This window comes from Sesamum indicum, linkage group LG5, assembly GCF_026168435.1.
Source record: "Sesamum indicum cultivar Baizhima isolate 11 linkage group LG5, ASM2616843v1, whole genome shotgun sequence".
NCBI lineage: Eukaryota > Viridiplantae > Streptophyta > Magnoliopsida > Lamiales > Pedaliaceae > Sesamum > Sesamum indicum.
Genome location: NC_142661.1, coordinates 14,930,649 through 14,954,926, shown reverse-complemented (window position 1 = coordinate 14,954,926; position 24,278 = coordinate 14,930,649). Strand labels below are relative to the sequence as shown.

The 24,278-nt window shown below is 33.5% G+C and overlaps 2 protein-coding genes across 9 annotated transcripts; one reads left to right on the top strand and one right to left on the bottom strand.

Annotated features, from left to right (window-relative positions):
- The first annotated feature begins 216 nt into the window (after positions 1-216).
- Positions 217-4,953, top strand: LOC105162092 (heme oxygenase 1, chloroplastic). Its single transcript, XM_011080018.3, has 4 exons — positions 217-983; positions 2,313-2,536; positions 4,457-4,564; positions 4,702-4,953. The coding sequence occupies exons 1-4, from the start codon at positions 590-592 to the stop codon at positions 4,792-4,794; spliced, it is 819 nt and encodes a 272-aa protein (XP_011078320.1). The 5' UTR covers positions 217-589; the 3' UTR covers positions 4,795-4,953.
- A 1,453-nt stretch (positions 4,954-6,406) lies between these two features.
- Positions 6,407-21,427, bottom strand: LOC105162093 (polygalacturonase QRT2). Of its 8 annotated transcripts, none has more exons than XM_088880734.1 (13): positions 21,204-21,427; positions 20,961-21,047; positions 13,973-14,222; positions 13,324-13,362; positions 13,090-13,227; positions 12,394-12,531; positions 12,141-12,317; positions 11,312-11,338; positions 10,986-11,193; positions 10,226-10,307; positions 8,476-8,584; positions 6,829-6,945; positions 6,407-6,747 (listed from the first exon to the last, which is right to left on the bottom strand). In XM_088880734.1, the coding sequence occupies exons 4-13, from the start codon at positions 13,324-13,326 to the stop codon at positions 6,520-6,522; spliced, it is 1,227 nt and encodes a 408-aa protein (XP_088736860.1). In that variant the 5' UTR covers positions 13,327-13,362; positions 13,973-14,222; positions 20,961-21,047; positions 21,204-21,427; the 3' UTR covers positions 6,407-6,519. The 8 variants fall into 8 exon arrangements, with proteins under 8 accessions (XP_088736860.1, XP_011078321.1, XP_088736861.1 ...); XM_011080019.3 differs by having other exon boundaries at positions 13,973-14,060; XM_088880735.1 differs by having other exon boundaries at positions 13,973-14,060; positions 20,966-21,047.
- Positions 21,428-24,278: the final 2,851 nt, after the last annotated feature.

Below are 24,278 nucleotides of genomic sequence, written 5' to 3'. Positions count from 1 at the left end.
AGACGAAACAACGAACAGTGAATGTATACTTCTCCAAAATCTCGTGTTCTTGGACGCACAAAATTTTCTTTGTGAAAATACGTAAAACTGATGGCACCGAGAATACCATGTCACCAAGTCTACACTCCACAAGACAATATTATAATATCATCGAAACGACAAGATAGAGCTCCCCGACGACGTCGTACGCACGCAACCCAACCCACAGCACCCCTGCCTTGACGAATCATCTTCTCATCATTATTCAATAGAAGAATGGCGAAACCTATCCATTCCCATGGAAGACTGTCTTTCCTTAGTTATTAAATAATAACATACACGGACATAAGCATCGGCAGCCCATAACATTCGCCAAAAGACAAGGCTACGGCCATCCTGTCTGCAGTTATTTCAAGAAGAGGTATCGATACACGTAATAATTCTTGGTGTATCTATCTCTTCTAGTGCACTTGAACCGCCATTTTTGCAGCTTCTTTTTTTGTTTTTATAGACGCTATTATCTTGCTTGCACTCAAGAAGAATCTTAATTTAACCCGTCTCTATCAAGTTGAACTATTTTCGAAAACCATTGGAGCACTCTTCCTCACTCATGGCGTCTATAACACCCATCTCCCGGACCCAATCCCTTTTCAAGAAACCTCAATTTTCAGTACTGAAAAAGCCTGAAGCGCACTTTTTGTCACTGCCCATCTCGAGTTTTCCCCTGAAGAAAGTAAGGATGGTGGTGGTTGCAGCTACAACAGCCGCGGAGAAGTCTAAGAAGAGGTACCCGGGTGAGGCTAAGGGGTTTGTGGAGGAGATGAGGTTTGTAGCTATGAAACTGCACACGAGGGACCAAGCTAAGGAAGGGGAGAAGGAGCCTCAGGGTCAGCCTATGGCTAAATGGGAGCCTAGTATTGAGGGGTACTTGAAGTTCTTGGTTGATAGTAAGTTGGTTTATGATACTCTTGAGAGGATTGTGGAGAAAGCTGCATTCCCTGAATGTGAGTATACTTGATTACTTTTCCTACGTTTCGTGGGCATGTTGGTTTCTGTTGTTTGATTATTCGTTTGGGATTAGCTTATAATTGAGATCTTGACATCTGGAAATTGAGTTGGAACATCTAACTTTTGTCCCTTTTTTCTAATTTTTCCCTTCTTTGGATTGGATTTCTTGATGCTTATGAGCATTTGCTGTCGTTGCTGGACAAAATCTCTGATGGACTTTATCTTTTAATTGTATATTTCTATTGAAAGGTGACTTTATGACCCTTGCTTTTGTTCTTTGTTATTTGAGACTCCTTCATATGTAGTTATAGATACGTGTCTGGACGGGGGCAAGTTGTCTGGATGTTGATTTTGATCTCAGTGTTTGCAGAAAAAGAAATACAGATCACTCTGGGGTTTGTGACATTCTGACAAATCAATTCATGTCCCTGTATCATAATCTCCAACACCTTTGCATTTTCCCAGAAAATCTTATTTCATTAACCTTTAATTTGTTTAGAATTCCTGTTTTGTATATATGTGTATCAGAAGTTGTTGGACTGGCTAAGAGGAAATAAAGGTGTGTTGGTTTTTAATCCATCTGTTTATTTACTGATTTTGGTTCATGTGATGCTAGAAACTTTTGGCTGCTGCTCATATGCCTGAACTCCATATATGCTTAGCTGTGGTAGCGTTGCTATATTTTCTGTACTCATTGCTCCTCCAATGTACCAAACATTTGATTCCTAGAAGTGATGGTGCAAAAAGTAATTAATTTCTCTCAAATTCTTGGGAAGTTGTGCATTTCCATCTATAATTCTATGATGAATCTGAAAATTAAGAAAAACGCCCATCACCTGATGCTTTAGAAGATTTATGCACTTAATGTATTGTGCATTGCAGAATGGATATTGCAGTTGTGAATAGTTTTTTCTCTTTTGCCACATCTTGGGAAGTATTCGTCCTTGTACTGTGGCGGCACCTCTGGGTGCGAATATAAGAACCAATTTGGCTGTTTCTAGTTATTTCCTGTCTAGGCCTTATAGTTCAATATGACTCCTCGGCTAAACAGGATATAATTTTAATTGTGAACTGGTGTTTCCCTCAATATATTGTTGCCATGTGCTATATAAGCAGGCGTGCATCCTTGTATATGTGAAGACAGGAAATGCACCTCTGCGTTCAGGCACTTATATGTTACTAAAGTCATTCAATCTTATATGCTACTCCAATAATTTTGATGAGTGATAATAATTATGATGATTGATTATGGTTTTACACAATGCTCTTAGTTGCTTGATCCCCTGGGGTTATAATAACTGCTAAACTGCTTTTGGGTGTTGCAGATGCTGAATTCAAAAACACAGGGCTGGAGAGATCACAAGCTCTTGCAAAAGATCTTGAATGGTTTAAGCATCAAGGTCACGCCATCCCGGAACCATCCTCGCCTGGTGTTAGCTATGCTCAGTACCTTGAGGAGTTATCAGAGAATGATCCTCAGGCATTCATTTGCCACTTCTACAATACATACTTTGCCCACACTGCTGGTGGGAGAATGATAGGGAGAAAGGTGAACTTTCTTACTGAAAATTCTTCTCCTGCTTGATGCTTGGAGATCTTTTGACTCCAACTTGTGTGCTTTGAGATATGGACTTAAACCCCAAATTAATCCTTCTTTAGCTTCCGTCCACCTAATGTTTATGAGAAAAGAGCTGAAATGGAAATTTCGTTGACAATTAGAGTTATTAAGAAAAGTCAACTTAGTGCAAACTATTGAGTGAGTGGTAAAAATTGTTACGTGGCATGTTGGTAAGGTTTGATTAGTTGTTGTTAAGATAAATTCACAAATAAATTGATAAATGAATGAAGGAACAGAACGTATTTATTGAAAAAACAATAGGAAGCCTTCAGCCCAAGAGGCTGGTAATATAACTAACTTAAGAATAATAGGAAATATGATTTGAAATGAGATTCATATGGATAAAAAAGAAAGTTGTCTTAACCCGAGTTCTAGTTCACATCACCCTGGAAAAGCTAGTCACTTTTCTGGTCCCTACCTCATTCATTCCATCATGCTTCTACAGACTATACAATGATAAGACAGCAATGACACATCATTTTTGTCCTATACATGCCCTGCAGACAGAAGATTAGTTTGTGGTTTTGTTTTTATATTATCCTGTGCTACTTTATTACTTAATGTATGGATATATCTCACTTATTTTATAGTTATGAACTACTTTTAGTTTTTTTTCCCTAGTTTTATGGATGCTAGATAATGAAGAATTGTTCTTGTAGTTGCTTCCCAGTAAATATGATGATATAAATACTGAAGTATGTGTCTATTTTGTCTTGTGAATAATATGAATTGCTTGCAACATGAATTTGGCATTGATAATATAGGAAATATATATATATATATATATATATACAGACAATAGAAGAAAAGCTTTTGGTATTTTCATCCTAGGTTGAGCTACAAAGAATTTAATGTGTGCATTGCCTACTTTATCATAAAAATGCTTGAAGGAAGAATTCTAAGAATGAACTTTTAGTCATCTCATAATATAAATTTAGAATCTATAAAAACAGTTTATTATTATATATAGTTACAAGTGATTGAAATATCCACATATTAAGCAAATCGATACTTGAGGACAATACCTTCAGTGAAATATTTCATTTCATCTTATGTTAAGAATTTTAATGTGAAGTGTCTGATTTCAACTGGTATATATGATTAAACTCACATATTTCAAAGGTTAGAGTGCAAAGTTATAACCGAAACTATTTTAAAATTAGGAAAAAAATTTGACAAGTTTGGGGTGTTGTCTGCACACATTGATAGCTTGTGGGGCGAAGTGCAGTAGCCCCTATAGGTTGGGGGTGGTGTCAGCATTTAACCTGAATTACATCATTCCCTACCATTGCCATAGTTTACAAAGTCGTCCTCAAAACATTTCTGGCAAAGCCCTTGTTATTTCTGATCACCAAAACTTAAGAACAAAGAGTGATTGTGGTCTATTTATCTCACTTTTGTAACCACTGATACTTCTATTTGCTCTCTCTCTCTCTTAGCTCCATTCTTGTTTATTTTCAAAAATTTTGTCTTCTTTCCCATTTCTTATTAGCACTTGTTGTCATAATGTCCAGAAGTAAACATTGGGATGACTTTCCCTCTACCTTTTCTCCAAACCCTTGGGCACAAGTACATGTTGATGACATGCATATGATATTCAGATTTATATATGCCAACGGAAGACCATTTACTCTGCTTTTCTGAAAATCCGGTGATAAGATGGTCATTTTATTTGAAAACCGACATGTTAAGCACTATTTTTAGTATAACGCGCAATGTGGACAATACAATACTCAATTGACCGTGGTGGTTGCATTACTTTACTGCAAGAAAAATGTCGATAAAAGAAAGTGGAGAGAGAGCGAAGGAGATCGAGCAAACACCACTCACTTGAGCTACTTCTTTCCGCAGGTAGCAGAAATGATCCTTAACGGCAAGGAATTGGAATTCTACAAATGGGACGGAGACTTGTCCCAGCTATTGCAGAATGTTCGAGATAAGCTAAACAGAGTTGCTGAAGTATGAACTTGTAGTCCCTCCTTTCGTATTTTCCTGTTATAGTTTTAACTATTGTATTCGTTGCTGGTAAAACATCGTGATATCTTACTGACTACATTACCTGTTAATTACTTGTTTTCTGTCGTGATATTGCACAGAGCTGGACTAGAGAGGAGAAGGATCATTGCCTGGAAGAAACTGAGAAGTCATTCAAGTTTTCAGGGGATATCCTTCGTCTGATATTGTCCTGATACATGAAACCTCCTATTTCGTTATGTAATTAAGGTTGCTACTCATGACCATTGTTAGTACCCCACATATGTTAGCTATCTATGATCTCAAGATTCAGTTTCCTGTGTACAAATTGTACTATATTTCTGATTATAAATGGCCAAACTTCAACTTGAACATATTTTTAGCAAAATTTTGTCATATTTCTGGAATTGGTCACAGTTGTTTAGGTTGTACTGCTGGAGCTTTAGTTCTTTGCACATTTCTGGTGCCCATGTATGTGTTCGTCGTGAAATTCTCCATCTTGAGAAGAAGGAAAGTATATATTCAACTGCTGCAGATTAAGAGGGTGTTTGGCGGAGCTTAAAAGCTCCTCAAAACATCTTATAAGATGTTTGAGAGTTTATAAATTTTTGAAAATTGTTCAACAAGATTCTTTTGAAGAGCTTATAAGATCTTAAATGAAGATGTTTTGTATCTAATAAGTTTTTTTTTTAAAAATAATTAGGGATAATTATACTCTCTTTTTCGAGGTTTGATGTAATTATACGTAGATTTCTTGCGGTTTGGAAAATTATATCTAGTATATCTGAGGTTTGCTTCCATTTGCCAAATAGATCCTTCCGTTAATCAAAATTCACTGAATTTGTTGATATTAATGAAAAATTGAATGAAAATAGAAACTTACTGTCGATTGACTTATTACTAACTTATTGTTGGTTAAACAAATATTTTCTGATTAAAAATTCTTATAAAGGGGAAGATGTACCTCCTCTAGGGTATGCAGACCGGCTTCTAAAATCATGTTCCGTCAAGAAAGCTAATAAGCAAATTTCAAGATAGTGTTAACTATACTTAGACCCCCTTAAAAAATATAAAATTATACTTTTCTTGAAAATATTTTAAGTTTGTATTTACATCCCTTCGAAAATTTACTTTTTATATCTAATCCCTTTTAGTTAGAATTTGGATGATGATGATTTTAGCAAAAATAAAATTGCATAAATTTTTAAGTTTACCCTTCATTTAATATTTTTGTACTTATGAGAGAAAAAATATAATGAGTTAACTTTACTCCATATATATATTACATCTATTCTTTTACAAGTACAAAAAACATACATGAAATGTATATTTTTTTACTTACATCAGCATTTTTCATCCACACCCTAACGGAAGGAGTCAAGTGTAAATCAAAATTTTTTAAAAGGGATATAAGTATAATTTCAAAATTTTTTAAGAAAAAATTATAATTTAACATTTTTAGAGGGGTCTAATCATAATTAATCCTTTCAAGATATTATCATCTCTCTCATCTGGATCCTTGTTTATAAATAAATATAAGTCGACGAGAATGCAAATAGGCCATCTTTAGTCTGAAGTTTTTATATTTTATTTTTGTGTATGTCAGTTTTATTATGAAAACTTAATTTTTGGATCTATAATTTTAAATTTTATTTTTCATTCTGTAACGGTTGGCTATTTTTTTCCATTCTTTGTGTAAATTTATTACAATCATCAAATAACTAAATCTGATAATATTCGATAATTATAACAATTATATGCTGATCATCAAAATCAGATAACTATATCTTATTAACAATTACTATTAAAATAGAACAACACCTACTATTAAAAAAATTACTCTTTCATTTTTTAAGCCCTCATCGCGGCTATCTTAGAATAATAGTACAACAATGATACACCATTTTGCAAATAATCAAATAATATTAATGAAGACTGAATCAGTCCAAAAGACAGGGACCAGGAACCACATCAACTTCTTCACCATAGGCATTACTACAATTTGCTGTGACTTGCTTCCCAACCTCAGCTGATAACAATTGTATTGATTCCATTGATATTCCAAAGCATGGCACTGACCTGCTGCAGTTGATATTAATAGCAATATCTGTGGTGGATGTCCCCAACACTTCCTTATAATTTACATTGCTTATCTGTACTCCAGTTTCCTTTATGCAAAAATAAGACAACGTTCTTCAGTTAACCACTAAAAACTAAGGTTGAATGTTTTGTGTAATTGATGTTCTTACCTGCTCTTTGCATGCATTCCTCACGTTGCAATAATTTTGATCAATGATTATGGGATTCTGAACATGGTTGAATAGGAGATTTTGAAATGTCACGTCTCGGACATATCCTCTTCCCACCTAATTCTCAATGTGAAAATGAGCAGAATCAAGTTAGTAGTGATATCCACATAATTGCATATGTTATAAAACTAATATTAAATGCACTGTTTTAGGGGTGTCGATGATTTCGGTCAGATTCATACCCATGAAAAACCTATTCTATCAAATAATACTCATACCCTACCCAACCCCTCAAGATCGTGTGGGTTTTAGAGCTAATGTCATTGTTTTAGACCCAATATTTTGACCTGGGTAGGGTCTAGACCCAGAATTACTATTTGTCCCTTTTATTCCTTTTTTATTTGAAAATAAAATAATTAAAAAAACTAAATAAATTTAAAATTATAATTAACTTTCTTTCTTTTTATTTTTTATTTTTATTCATAATTTATCAATAAATTCATAATTATTAAGATCAATTCACAAATAACTCTTTTTCGATAAATTGTAAGTAATGTATCATTTATAATACGATTTACAAATTATTCTAATACTACTGAATCTACATATTTAATAGCATTGAATTTTAATATTATAGAGCTTTAAAATTCAATTTTATCACTTCAAATCTTGAAGCAAACATTATTGCTAATCAAGATATCGAAAATATACCTAGCATGAGAATATACTTGTATAATTGATTATTTAATTATTTATCGATTAAAAAATGTACTTAGTTGAAGAATCACACGATAAATAATGTTAATCAATCTTAAACTTTTTAAATTTGTTCACTTGAATGTAGATCAATCAAAAAATAACAATTTAATAAATTGGGTATAAAAAAGTATTTTTTGGATCCCATTGGGTATTTAAGCCCATAAATATTGTTGGAGAATTTCCCAAACCCAATCTATATCTTTTTAATGAATCTAGATCTGGGCCTGGATCTAATAATATTTATTGGGTTTGAATTTGGGTTTGAGTATTAATCTATAGGTTCGGGTAGAGTCTTATCCTATTCATTGATACCCCTACACAGTTCGTACTGAAAAGGATATTAAAGAGAGACTAATGGTGATTTTATGATTAATTTTTTTAATAGTGTAAATTATAAATTAATTTTTTTTATTATTTCTTAAAAAGAGCGCACCGCCTCCCTGACATCTTTTCCCATACTTTCACTATTTCATATGGTTTGGACTTATTGCTCATATTAGAAATACCAAACTAATTAGGCACCCATATCTACTACAACTTTGTACTCAAGTGCCCTCACAACAATACAATGCTTCAACATTTTTAAAGCATGATGAAAAGTTGGGTATTTTTCGAGTAAAGAAACAGAAACAGCAACCCTAGCTAGGGCAAATATAATGAAAAATAAACAAAAATTTCCTGTGAAAGGTAAAATATAAATTACCATCTATATTTTGAAAAAAGAAGCAAATTACGTCTTATCTAAATCATTGACAAGGGGTTATTTGTTTCATTTTGTGAAATATAAGGGGGTAATTTACTAATCTTTTTTTTATAAGGGGATATTTGCTCATTTCACGTATCATAGGGAAGGTAAATCGTATTTAACCCTTGTATTCTGATGCGTACCTGCCATGTTTTGATTCGAGCTCCGTTCGTAGTTCCATTGAAGAACGCATCAGTTACAAGAATATTTTGTACTTGTACATAATTCCCTCCTCTTCCTAAACTTCCAATACTATGCCGTCGTCGCGGAAAAAAATAAATAAATAAAAAATTCAGTGCTTATGTCATGTAAAATAGGAAAAAGAAATGCATCTTTGATATCTTATAACCCAAAAAATTTAATTTGATGTGTTTATAATAAGATATCTTAAATATGGCAAAAAAAAAAAAAAAACATTCATGAAGACTATTTGGAAGGGAAGATCGAGACTGATAAATATCTAATTTTCTACACAGTTGTAGAAGCAAAGTTAATTGTGATCTTGAAGCCCTTGTTAATTCATGTCTTGATCTAATATTTTGCATAGGAGGTGGATAGGATCAACAAAAGAAAGGGAAAAATGCAATTTATCCTCCTGTGATATAATAAATGAACAAAAAACTTCATGTGAAAATTAATAGAAAATTATCCCATGTGTCCTGAAAATGAAACAAATTACCCCTCTATCTGAACCATTGATAGGGGGTAATTTACTTCATTTTTGAAACACATGGAGATAATTTATTAATTCTTTTTTTGCAGAAGGGTACTTGCTCATTTCACATGTCATAGGGGGTAAATTGCACTTAACCTGCACCTGGCAAAATACACAAATTTGACTCATCCACAACTTTTCTATGTCATCTATGTATCCTTTTGTTTAAAATTTGACTTGAGAATTGACGGGTTATCACAAAAGAAACTCCTAGAACCTCTGACTGTATGCATTCTTACTTCAAGAAAAAGTTGGTCAAATTTCATTAAATTTATTAGTATTAACAAAAAAATTGAATGTCAAATTTCACTAAAGGCCGTATTACCTTTTTGGTTTCACAAAAAAGTCACATTTTCTTATTAGTCCCACGTTTTATGGGATTTCTGTTTTGGTCCTATTTTATTAAACAAAAGTTTTAAGTTAGTCCTCCACAACTTTTACCGTGAATTTTTAACTGCACAAGTGATTAAACGTTAGTCTAATTACTGTTGGAGGTGCCTCCATGATGCAATTTCAAAGTAATAGCATATTCATATTGATTTGAAAAAAAAAATAGAGATTACATATAAATATAAATTGTATTATTTAAGATTGAACAAACAGAAAAACAGAAAAATAAAAAAATAATTATAATATTTAAATATGTAAAAACAACGTAATTAGACTAACATTTGACCACTTCAACCGTTAAAAAATTGATGGTAAAAGTTGCGTAGGACTAACTTGAAATTCTTTTTTAACAAAATGGGCCCAAAATAGAAACCCCATAAAGTGTGGGGACTAAAGAAAATGTGCTTTTTTTATAGCACAAAAAGGTAATTTAGCCTTTATTTATAATATTAACAAAAAAATGAATGAAAATTCATATTTACTCTCAATTGATTTATGAGTAACTTATTACAGGTCAAATAATTTTTTTCTAACTAAACTATCCTTATAATAGTGAAAATATATTTCCTCATCACATACATTAGTTAATATATGAAAATATATAAGAGTAATTTGATCACAAAAAGATTCATTTGATCTGCAATAAATCAATTAAAAGTAACTATCTAACTTTTTTTTTATTAATATCAAAAAATTTGATAAATTTTATTTTATATATAAATTTATTTATTAGATATAAGCAATATAAGAATGACATAAAAGCATAAAACATGAGAAAGGATAATAACCTGATACCATGGCCAGGACCACATTCCACATTCTCTATTTCGATATTAGAAGTATGGTCACCAATGGAGACACAATCATCACCTGACCACATAATCAAATTAGAAATATTGCCATGTGTAGGGAGTGTTTGCCTGAGTTTTAAATTTTTTTTTTTTTTAATTTTTGATTCTAGAAAAATATTTTTAAGATATTTGGGATGCTAATAATTTCTGTTTTTGACTAAATGAGTTGCTTTGGCTTTTTTAATAAATGGGGATAAGATGATTTTAATAAATTAAGTTTGTTTCAGAAGTGATTTTTCCCCAAATAATATCAAATTTAATTTTTGTATATTTTTTACTTCTTTTGCAAATACTGACACTTTTTAATTTCTTTTCTTATAAAAATCACTTTTGTTAAAACAGAAATTTTCACAAACACTGCCGTATATAGGGAAAAAGGCAAACACCCCCCTTGTGATATCGAAAATTACCCCCTTTATGAAAAAATAAATAGCGATTTATCTCCCTGTATTTTTGAAAATACAACAATTTAGCCCTCTATGATTTTTAAAATGAAACAATTTACCTCCCTGTATAAGGAAATATATTCCTTCATTTTAAAAAATACAAAAGGATAAATTGCTATATTATTTTTTATAAGGAGATAATATACCTCATTTTCAATATTACAGGAGGGTAAATTGCTATTCACCCGCAATATATATATATATGGTGTGTGTATCTTAAACAATTGGAGGAAATTAAAGAGAGAGGTTACCAGTGGCAATTCTGGAATTGGTGATAAGCACATGTTGAGATGATTGAATGTGAATGCCATCAGTGTTGGGGCTGTTTCCAGGGGACTCTATCATCACATTGTCGATGCTGAAGCTGTTGCATCCCCTCACCAATATGTGCGTCTGGGCACTGTTTGTAAATTTCATGTTGCTAACACTGCTCTCGTTGCATGATACAAACTTCAACGCCTATTTATTGACAAAACAACATATATATATATATATATATATAAATATACCCAAACTTCAACAATAATGTAATAATTCAAACAAACCAATACCATGAATAAATAATTGAAGTACTTACAGTTGGAGCCAACGTTGTGCATTGCTTCTGAAAACTCAAAACATCACAACAAAACAAACCATCATCACAAAAATCCAAAATAAAACTAAATTACAAGAAAGAAGCTAGCAAATACACGTTGGATTCAACTCGCAAAAGTATATTTTTGGTCCTATAATTTTGGATTGTTAGTATTTTTTTTATCCTGTAACTTATTCTATTTACACATTTAATAAAATTTTTTGACGAATTTAGTCTTGAACATCTCATATTTGGTCATTTTCTTCACAGGCTTAATCCCGTATTGATAATTTTGGTCATTTTTACACTGTAATGCATCTCATTTTTTATCTTATAACTATGAATCGTTATGACCAAAATTGTCAGTACAGGACAAGATTTGTCAAAAAAGAACCAAATATGAGATGTTCAGGTCTAAATTTCTCAAAAACAAAAAACAAAAGAAGGATCAAATGTGTAAATGGTGCAAGTTACAGGACTACAGGACAAAAGATATAATTTTACCAATACAATTTACCCTCTTATAATATGTGAAATGAACAAAAAAACCTCTATAAAAAAAGAATTAACAATTAACCCGTTGCGTGTTGAAACATGAAGCAAATTACCTCGCCCTATCAATAGTTTAGATAAGAGAAGTAATTTGCTTCATTTTCCAAAACACAATGCTAATTTTTTTTTAACTCATTCTCATATAAAAGAGGGTAAATTACATTTTTCCCATCAAATATACAATAAGTAAACAAAAATGGTATACTAAGCAAGATGTTATACGTGTACTAGATATAGGTAAAAAAGTTGATAATGAATTATATATACGTATGTATACCAGTCGAGGATGGTATCTACACGATTGATCCCACCAACCCTTGCCCTGCCCATCAATCAACCCGAACCCGAACCCATCCACCTTTAACCCATTCACATTCTTAAATCCTAACCATTGACTTGCATCTCCCCCATCCCACGAGCTTGGTGATTCTGGGGCCATAATTCTCCCTGAAATCTTCGCATCACCACTATTAATTATATATATACTATGGAGAAATTGCATGCAAATTGATATGTAATTAGCAGCTTACTGCGAAATTGATTGTTGAAGCATAGCATGGGCCATGAAAAGTGATGGGATCAACTACAAATGTCTTCTCCGCTGGAACATATACTCTTGAAGATTCAACTGAGGCACTGCACGCATCATCCCATGCCTCCAGAAATGCCTACATTATTCAATCTATGCTTAATTCATACATTCTGGTCCTGTAATTATGACACTTTGCTGCATTTTTATTCTTTATATTTTCAGGGTCCCGTAACTTTTTGACCTTAAGCGATTTTGGCACTTTAAATGTCGAATTTTGCGAAAGTCGTTGGAATAAATCATGTGCGTTTCATGTGGTTCATTTAAAATTGGGTCACTTTTGCCAACATGAACGGGAAAAAAAGAATTAAATTGACGTGGCGCATGATTTGTTCCAATAACTTTTGCAAAATTTGGCATCAAAAAGGACCAAAATTGCAAAAAGTTATAGGATTCTTTTGTAACCATTAGAAAGATAAAGGATAAAAATACCAAAATCGCGAGGGGCACATGATTTATTCCGAAACTTTTAAATCTCTTACCAAAAGGGCCGAAAACGGGAAATGTCAAAATATTATAGAACTATTTTACCATTCTAAAAAAATAAAAGATAAAGATGAAGTGCCAAAATTACGGAACGAAAAAATATATGTAAGGCATATATAAAAAGTGGACACAAAAACAAATTCTCTCTTACTTGTGAATCGTCTGTAAGATCATCACTTGTAGCTCCATAATCCATGACATTGAAATTGTCTTCATCAATTTCATGGGCATTTAGGAGTGAAGTAGCTGAAGTGAAAAGAAATATTAACAACACTCCCGAAGCTGAATCCTACAAAACATTAAAACACTACAATTATGTACATTCAATCTAGAACCTGAGTTATTTGACAAAAATGAGATTATTTCATAGGAAACCAATTCTCACCATCAAACTCCAAATAGCTGCTGATAATCCCCCAATTAACTAACACATTGAAAAACTCTAAGTTATTCTTTGTACAAAATCAAATCACCATTCCCGAGCAATATATTTACAGAAACTCTATCGCCAATTCTAATTTTGTTGGTGAAGTTGAGGTCCCATAATCTTAGACATCATGAGTTCGAAATCAGTTATTTGCTTTACTACTGCATAGGGGATGTTATGAAGTAATGAATTATAAAAATTGCTATCCACTCTTATGAAAACAGATACGTATGCATCGCACATAAAATTCCACCACTCTCAACTTTCTATGAAACGCTAAACGTGCTTCTGTTCTTCCCCTATCAGCCTGCCACGACAAACTGCACCGTACCCACAGCCGGCCGCACCCGCCCGCCCTACCCACACTACCTCTCGCACCCAATTGACGCCACCCCCCGCACACTCCCACCCCCACACACTACTATTGCTCTTTCTAAAACATAACTATAAACATTAAATATGTGCTAACGCTTGGTCTCAAATTTTCATATGAGATAAAAATGAAGAGAACGGAGGTCCGAGTTTGGCGAATTGGGCTATTTATTAACACGGGCGAATCTTAGCAAAGTCGTTGAAACTTTCAATACCAAAAAATGAAGAACCGTACCTATATATGACGAGTATTTATCACAAGCGAGCAACAGCAGTGCTAAACAGATACCGAAGCCCCCTTACCGTCTGGACGTAGAAGAAAGCTGCACCAATTAAACCAGGTTAAATAATAACATAATTTGAAAGAAATATACCTCAAAAAAGAAACTCCAATTTAACATGGATATATTGTGTTTCTCCTAGTGTTCTGTCGGACGATGAGAAGCCGGTCATGTGGTCTGAATGGCTTCAGAGCCTTGTGATGCCTTGTAATGAATCTTGGATCATTATTAAGGCAAATAGCGTAGCTAGTAATGCTTGTAATTAAAGAAACTGTGCAAGTTTTTCTGTGCAGACAATCTTATTCTGATGTCATAAAGGTACAATTTATAGTCTCCTGAAGCAGGCTGTTTTTCTTTGCTTTCTGATCCTTTGTTTCTGGATACAGGTTTCACAATATATATATATATATATATATATGTATATATATGTGTGATTGATTGTCTAAAAAGCTCATGCCTTTTTTCTATTTTTTTTGGTAGAAAGTACTTTTCATACTTCACGTATATCTCTATTTGTTGTCTTTGATCTCTTTTCCAATGACTTAAGACGATTGTGGCAATCAGTGTTGTCATCCTTCTTTCCGAAGGTCAACAGATAAGTGTTGGTTGGTGGAATTGATTGCTTTCTTGTCTTCGTATGATGTGTATTTTGATTGCAAAAGATAAGAATTTTTTTTTTAACTTTTGAACCCATACTTTAGTTTCAAGATTTCAATTTTTGTCAATATTCCAAAAAATGACAACACATTTAGTCCTATCAATCAATAGTTTTGGTCATTTTACTTAAAGATTAATGGAAATACCATGTGATACGCATGTGGTCACTAAAGCTACATTTGAAAGGAAATTACTTTGTGGTTTTGGTCCCCATTGGATAATTTTTTTTACTTTTGATCCCATTGGTTATGAAATTCTCATTTTTGATCTTGTAATATTTAAAAATTAACGCGTTTGATCCCATAATATATTTTCGTTAGATATTTTAATGAAAAGTCTTTACAGATTTAGCTTCATCGGCTAAGATTCTCATTTTGGTTTGATAACATTAAAAAAATAGTACTTTCTGGTTCCATGCACTTAAAAGCCTCGTATCCATTTTTGCTAAAAATCTAATGAAAATGTGCCATAAGACAAAAAGTTTTACATAATTCTTAAAAGTTATGGAACGAAAAGTAAATTTTTTTGTAATCACTAGTGAGCGATTAAAAATGAAAAGGTCATAAATGACAAAAAATGATATTTCTCCCAATTAAAGTTGTTGTATGAGATTATTGAAGGGAAAAACTTTTTTTTAGTCCATTAATTTTTTCCTCATTCAATTTTAGTCTACTAATTATAACAATTATTACATTTCCTACAGAATGTTGCAAAAATGCATATCAATTAGGTTCTCTGGTGGCTGATAATGAATCAATGGACAAGGAAATGAATTTCTTTTAAAGAAAAAAGATATAATTCAGAAAGCATAAGTGTTGGTAATGTATACAAAAATCAATAAATTGATATTCAGACAATATCATACATTCATCAAAATCTAGAATTGGGATTTCTTATTAATGTTATTATTCATATAAAGATATGTAAATTTTTGTAAAATAATTTGGATTCAGCCAATTGTCTTGATTGTGGAATATCATTGAGAAATAGGAATCCAAGTTATTAAAGGATTTCCTGCAATTATATCTAGTATGGAATGAGTCAATCATCCGTTTTGGTATCTTATTGAACAAAAAGGGTGTTCCTCCATTGATCAAGAATTTCGATTTTCGGGAAGTATCATGATCACCCAATAAGAAGAGTTTCCATTTTTTCAAATGAACAATTTGAAAACCTATTGATTCTAACAACTGATTGCAGAATTGATCATTCTGATCTTTCAATTTAAAGATGTAGATCTCGGACCTATGAATGGGGGTATTCTCGAAACTCACACAAAAAAAAAGGAAGTGAATTAGATAAAAAGAAAATCAACTTGGACAAAAAGAAAAGAAGTGGCTTAGACAAATCTTTTTGTTCGATAACCTCAGACCAATTAATCGAATATTGATTAATACGTAATCGATCGAACACTATTTGAAAACGGCTCTTCTGCTCAGAAACGAAATTTTTCAAATGTTCCTGGAAATTCTTGCACCTATTGGACCATTATTTCAGGATCCCGATTCATGGATCTCTCGGTTCAAAAAATAAAAATAAGAGGATCGAACCATTTCTTTTGTCCCTGATAGGTTTCAAATTCCCCGATTTTCCCAAATATGATAGATTCAGGGATCCACAAGAGCATGCCCTATCAATTTGAGCACATTATGCAACTGTATGGATTGACTGATGCGATGAATGCACGAATCTTTGTGACCACTTTGCATGGTTTAGCTTAAGAATGGTTTATGTCGCTACCAGGGGCCACGGTAGTATCTTAGGAAGTTTGGCAGTAAAAGAAGATTGAGAAGATCAGTAATGTATTTGTTCACTATAAAGTAAAGACATGGCAATCATTGAGGAATTTTATTAATAGATTCAACAACGAGGTGCTAGAGGTATAGAATCTAAAAAAAGAAATAGTGACCGACATCCTCATACATGGTCATGGCAGGGGACCACTGGAGTTGGCCCTAGCCAGGAACCCATCGACTACAGTCGAGGAATTGAGCAGGACGGCGAAAAAATACATTAAGGAGGAAGAGATGCTAGAAATGAGGTGAGGAGAATGGCTCGACAAAAGGACCTTTGTACCATACCCTTAACTCACCCTTGGGTGGATACACTAAAGATAGAAGACCTCCCTATACTAGGAAGTTTACTGCATATACACCGCTTAACGAATCGAGAGCACAAGCCTTGATGGCCATTGAGCAATCATAGGTTGTCCGACGGCCATCTCTAATGAAAGAAGGCCAGTCCTACAAGAACACGCATAAATATTGTCATTTCCACAAAGATGTAGGGCATGGCATAGAGGAATTCTTTCACTTGAAAGATGAAATTGAGAGGTTAATTAGGCAGGTTTACCTTAAGCAGTTTACAAGAATGAGGACAGAAAACAGACCACCGTGATATAGGGGGAACTAAAGGGGATTCTAGAAGCAAAGAAGTCACTCTAGAGAAGGGAACCCGAACTTGATAAAGGTATCATAACATCACCATGGGTTAAGAAAGGAGGAGAAGGAAAGGCCAAATAACACCAGGCCAAGAAGGCGCGGTATAAACACAGTTTCAGGGGGGCCCCCACAAGTCGAGACTCTAGGAATGAAAGAAAAAGATATTCTTAGTATTCTCAGGCTCGGGAGCAGCCTGTTTGGGCGATATAAGATTCGTTAAAGATGGACTCATAATTTTTTATGATAACAACCTTAGTAGGGTCGAAAGTCCATAAGTGACCCGCTGGTTATATGTGTAGATGTAGCTAATTTCCAGACAAGAAAAGTCCTAATTAAGGGACAATGAAAGTTCTATTGATATAATTCCGATAGAGGTTTTGAGAAAAATGGACTAAGATGGGGTAGCGTTGAAGCCAGTGTCAACCCTGTTCAGGGGCTTCGACGGGTCGAAAGTCGTGCCTCTGGGGACCATTGATTTACCGACCCGCTAGGTGAAGACCCAAGCAAAAAGACTATGATGCTCAAAGACCTCGTGGTGGACGAACTTTTGTATACAATCAGGTCTTAATAAGTTTCTAGCTGTTGTTTCCACGTTCCATCAGAAGTTGAAGTTTGCGACTAGAGGCAGGATAGGAGTCATAAGGGGAGACCAAAGGATGGCCCGAGAATGCTACAATGTCTCGGCGAAGGGCCCAATAACCTTAGATAAGGATGAAGGGCCGGGGCCAAAGTACGAGGAAAATGAGCATGCCATTCAGCAAGAAACAAGAATAGAACCATGTGATCTTAAGGAGGTAGAACTAAATGAGGGTGACCTGAAGAAAGGATAGGAGCTAAGATGAGTGCACAAACAGAGGAAAGGATGAGATGGTTGTTGAGAGCAAACGCTCACATAATTGCATCAGACCCATTAGATTTTAAGGGGATAGATCTGGGGGTGATGGTCCATCACCTGAATGTGGATCCTAATTTTCAACCTGTGAAGTAAAAAAAGAGAAACTTTGGGAATAAAAAAGAACCAAATTATTAAATCTGAGGTAGCAAAGTTGGTAGCCGCAGGATATGCAATCGAAGTTTCATACACAAATTGTCTTTGCAATGTTGTCATCATATCTAAAGGTAGGAGTAGTAAGTGGAGAATGTGTACGGATTTCACGGATCTAAACAAGGTCTGCTTGAATGATCCCTATCCATTACCGAGGATAGATCTTTAGGTAGATGCCATGACAAGGTATGCATTACTTAGCATGATGGATGCCTTTTAGGAGTACCATAAGATATTCATGGCAGAGGAGGATCGGATCAAAAGATCCTTTGTCACAGAGAAGGGTTTATACTGCTTTTACTAAATATTATTTCACTAAATATTTTACTCTTGTATTTTTTTTTTTGCTTAACTTCCAACTTTCAGACCTTCTCAACCTTCATGTACTTTTAACTTCTTAAGATAATAACTTTCTTCTTCTCCTCTTTTTTTTTAGAATAATAATTAATTTTTTAAATTTCTTAATTTATTATGGGGTTAATTGCATAACACCTCTAGTGTTTTAAGAAAATAGCATAAAACCCCTCTATATTATGCTTATAGGTAAATAAAACATATGTGTTATTTAAAAGGCAGAAAAATATCCATCTCTGTTAGATTCTAACCGAGAGTGATGAACACGTGCTATTTGTGCTTATTGAAATCATTTTTGGCATTTTTACTGTTATTTTTAGTTACAAATGTCTATTTTACCTCCTTTGTTAGACCTTTAAGTGTGTAAATATTTTTCCTACTCTCATTTTGCAAAAAGCATCATTTTAAAGATTTTTACAAATAATATATCAACTAAATATTAAAATACCTACAATATATATAATTTTCAATTTAAAATTTTAATTAACAAATCCTGCTCGGTACAAAATTTAATATCAAAATACTAAAAAAATATATAAAGTATTTTCAGTTATATTATTTATATATAATATTAATTAAAATTACCATATTTTTAAAACAAAAATTTAATAGTTCTTTTATTATTTTTAAATTTGAAAAATTAATTTATTTTAACTTATTTTTTAAAAAATAAGTTTTTCAAATTCAGATTTGATTTATTTGTATATATTTATATTACAAAATTTATATAAAATGAAAAACTAAAAAAAAACAACAACTAAAATAGATCATCCTCCCCAGAGCCTTCGGTTTCGACCACTGCTGCCGCCCTCCCGCCATCGCCTCGCCATGGATTTGGGAGATGACGGTCTCCCAAATGACCCCTGTCGCCCAGATCAAGTGGCGACGGTGAGGTCAACCAGAAACTGGCGACGTCGATCGTCGATCGCCGCCCCCACAGGCCATAGCCATATATTATATAACTATCTATGTAGATATAAAATATATACGAGTGTGTATATATATATATATATTATATAAGTGTATATATATGTGAATGCATATATAAGTAGATATATATTTAATGTAAATATATATTTAAAATTTCATAAAAATTTAGACCATTCATTCTTATCTATTGAACATCTATTGAACATCAATGACTATCATCTATTGAACAAAACGGCCAGCTTCTTAAAAATTTAACGACATTAACTCTAATTAATGGAAGGGGGGACTGTACATTATTTTAAAAAACACAGAGTTTTTACCTATAAAATTAATATGGGGAGTTTTAGTTAAAAAAATTAAAACACATAAGAATTTTATGCAATTTACCCTTTATTATGTATAGTCATTTAAGTATACCACATATACTAGTATATATAAAATCAGAATACTATATAGAACTCAATAGCAAATAATTAATTGTTGTGGGTGAAATTGGTTGAAACTCCCAACTATAACCTTGGAACTCAAAGAAACTATATCCAAGTAGGATATAACCAACCTATTTTTGTTGGGTCGACTAAGATCCGACCGAGAACATAGCAGTTGATGGATTAACATATGGTGTTCGATAGATGAGCCACCTCATGACCCAACAATTAACACACACACACACACATATATATATATATATATATATATTTAATAATATACTCCCTATATGTTAGGATAAAACTCAGGGTAGGTATGCAGCTATTACTCACTTAATTTCTCTAAATGTTAAGTACTTGTACCACTTTACCGGCTTGATTATTTGGAAGTTTCGCCAAAGAGACTCGTACAGTTCTCATCTCATAATTGTGTTAACTTGCACGTATGTTAGAGAAACGACACTTTTTTACGATAATTTAGTATTTTTCCACTTTTAATTATATTGATTACGATAGTTTTACTTTTAATCTTATTATATTTTAAAAGTTTTAGAACTTTCAGTCTCACTACACATTTTTATTATATATTTTTACAGAACATACCACTTGCTTAGCACTTGACAGTTAAAAATGTCGCAAAAGTATCACTTCTAGTCTAAAAATATAACAATATTGATCCCATACGCTAAACAGTCACGTGACTTTTCTAGTAAACAACAAATAAAAAACTATCATGGGATCAAAATTACTGCCTTTTTGAAATTATAGAACTAAAAGTCAGAATTTCATGATCAATGAAACGAGGAGTGGAGAAAAAATACTATTTGGCCCAAGTATATTTGTGTCAGATTACTGGGAGGAATGGCCAAAGGATAACAATATTTTGGTTCCCAGATTTAATTTGTGTGACTGTTTTTATCTCCTCAAACTTTTATATACATTAAAGAATTGGATTTCAGGTAATGAGACTCTCAGAACGACTTTGAGGTGGAGGCCATATTTTATCAAAAAAGTAAGAAAATAAACTAAGCAGAAGCGAGAGATAAGTTGCAGTGAGAAGTACATCATAATTCTTCCCTGTGCGTACCTGACCTTACTATCGCGCCATTCACGATCATCGATCTCGAGTTACTTTCGTGTAATTCAGCTTCAAGAATCAGATTGAACAACTACCCTGCAGGTAAAATGACTTCCCAAATGTAAGAGAGAGAGAGAGAGAGAGAGAGGGGTGCGCTTGTTTGGAAGTCGACAACGAGAGAGAAAAGGTTGTCGGGAACGAAAACTAGACAGATGAAGGAATGCATGCAATAACAAAGGTGGGGGTCTTAACTGTGGAAGCCAATCGGCATGAATGATTCACACATTGTCTGTATCCCAGACCTTGAATTTGTGAGTCAAACAGCAAATCTTTCTTACACAAAACTGCAAGAAGAATAATAAACACAGTTCCAGATTTCCTTTGTACAACAGCTATCTGTACCATGCATGAGAAGTTCATCGGAGATTACATCTGGCTAGAAAGAGCTGGATATACTTTTGCCTTAAATCCAAAATGTTTCATCCAATATTCCTTAGAAATATCAGTGGACCGTCTAAGCCTTAGGCTTGTGACCCTAATAAGACAACTTTCGAGTTTCGATGAACTTATATATATCGTTACAAAAAATCACCGGCCGGGATGGTGAAGTGGATTGCCGTTCGGCCTTGTTTGTATATATCTCCTTAAAACTAACAAACTGTGATTGAAAAATCTTTATAGTTTTGGATGTGTGTCAATACAATGTGTTGAAAATAATGGACAATTTAATCTCTCATAAATAATTACTATACGCAAAAATATCATTTAATTGTATAGACATTGATAAGAATTTTACTGTCAAAATAAAAAAGAAAAATCTTTTACTGAGGATAAAATAGACATTTCATCTGAAGTCGCAAAGGAGATCGCTGGTCGAATCGGGTCAGGGTATTGATAGCCGGGTCGGGTTGTCCGAGTCCAACCATAAAATTGATCCGGACAGGTGGAGCAACAAGGCACTGCTTAGTCAATGCATGAAGAATCCAATAGGTGATACGTGTCGGATAGAAGAACTTAGACAGGTCCTATAAATACCCCAAGCTATACTGAAATGAGGTAATTTTGCACCCATTATCTTAAATCGCTAACTGAGATTGCATTATTTTCATTCGACCGCCAATTAACTTAAGCATCAGAGGGTCATTGTCGGGGACGAACCCGACTAGTTTAACGTTCCTGTTTTATGCTCAGGCCTTATCACAAATCTAGGAAGTGACGTGGATAGATTGTGATCGCTGATTAAGGTCGCACGGAATCGAACCGAATCAGACACATAACGTGAATTGGGTTAATTTGGTGGAAATGAGCCACCACGTATTTTGATCAAGTTCTTCTATAAGTTTTTAGTTTGACTGAGTCACAGAAAAGTTCATGTCATTTCAAAAATCATATATATGAACGTGCACCATCTTGAGGAAAGTCTTGGGTCGCCTTGCTTGCTTTAGTAGAATACTAACCGAACAGCCGACTTGGTCACACACCTAATTAAAATTCAATAGTTCTCCATGATGCTTTAAAGAAGAATGCGAAGAGAACTATATAGAGATGACACTATTAAAAAAACATGGAATTTGGCACAAATCAGAAAATAGTTTTAAATTTCATTTTATATTAGAACTGGTATTGAAACACATTAGTAACAAAATTTGGTAGATGACGTCATGATCTCCATTTTTAGGGGGTTATATTTTTAAAAGGCCAAACTGTACGTGTGTTCTAAAGTAACTGTTACGAAGATCATTCCAAAATAGTAATGATAAATAATTGGAACACATTATTAGAATTTGGGATGGTCTTGCAATGACTATTCCTAAATGTGTGGCAATTGATGTCCAAAAGATGACAGTTAGTAAATGTATTCAAAATGAGGTATAATTTTGAAATGGTTTTGAGTACACACATAAGCAATTATGCGAAAAATCATTTCTAATCATGAGTTTTACTTAAGACGGAATGTGTTACAATTACCGTTCTAGAATTCAGTACAAGTTGGAACGGTTTTATTGTTTTATTAGTATTGTATTACTATGACAACTCCAAATAAAATGCAAAGGCTATAATTCAAAGGTCAAAATAACCATTCCTAAGTCTAGTCCAGTGTCCGTTTCAAATTGTAAAAATAACGGCTACTTTTTAAATGCTAAATATGTGTTCCAGTACCCGTTATAAAGATCGTTCCAAATTTTTCTATATATATGTTCATTTCTTTTCGTTTAATCTCACCATCTTTTTTTGTTCTTCTTATTTTCTCTTTATTTCCTCAAACTCTCTCAAATTTTTTGATATCTCACTATCCCACTAATTCTTTTATACTCTTGTTCGTCAATCTCTCTCAAATTTTCGTTGATATTTAAAGTTATTTTGATCAGGTAACAACTTTAACCCTTTATTTGTTAATTGATTATATTTGTTGTGATTTTGTCAATCAAATTTAATATTATAATATATATATATATATATATATATATGTGTGTGTGTGTGTGTGTGTGTAGGACTCATCATCATGTTAAAATATTGAGGAGATGGATGTATGAGAAGAATTAGCTGAGTAGGGCGGGCTTAACTCTAGAGTTTGAGAATGGTATTGCTACATTTATAGAGTGGGCTAAGTCTCAACATGTATATATGGATGGTGAGAAAATTAAGTGTCCTTGTCGGAAGTGCAAAAATAAAGTTTTCAAAACCACGGACGAGGTAGATTTCCACTTATATATGAAAGGTTTTATGCCTGAATATTATAATTGAATTTTTCACGGTGAAGAGAGGGTGCAGGAGTATTTTGAGACCGTCACTGTGACCCTTTTGCAGGAGTAGCAAACTCCCATTTCTTATAAGGTAGAGGGTACCAGTATGCACTGGGGTGATGCGACACAGATGGATTGGGCGCAGAGGATAATTTTTAATACCCCCTAGCCGATTGTTTGGTCTTCTACTTATAATCAGAATAGTGTACCTGATGATGGTACGAGGTCGTCTCCTACTGATGCAGGGCTTAGTTTATATTACGGTGGGGGCCCTATGATTATGTTTTTGGGCTGGCAAATCAATTTTATAATGTAGTGTATGGTGCCGAGCAGCCGTTGTAATTTCAAGCATGAATATGGTTGAGAAAATAAAGAAGAAGCATCAATATAAAAAATTCGAAACTAATGTAATTTCAAGCTTTCGAACGGCTACTCGTGTTGAATTTGTTCACTCGAAGTTCCAAAGCAACAACTCTCTAAAGAAGGGACACACCACACTAAAATAGACGAGGCCTTGATCTTTTTGTTAGAAGAGATCAAGACAAAAACTCACCTCAGTGAGAAAGGGGAGGGCGATCGAATG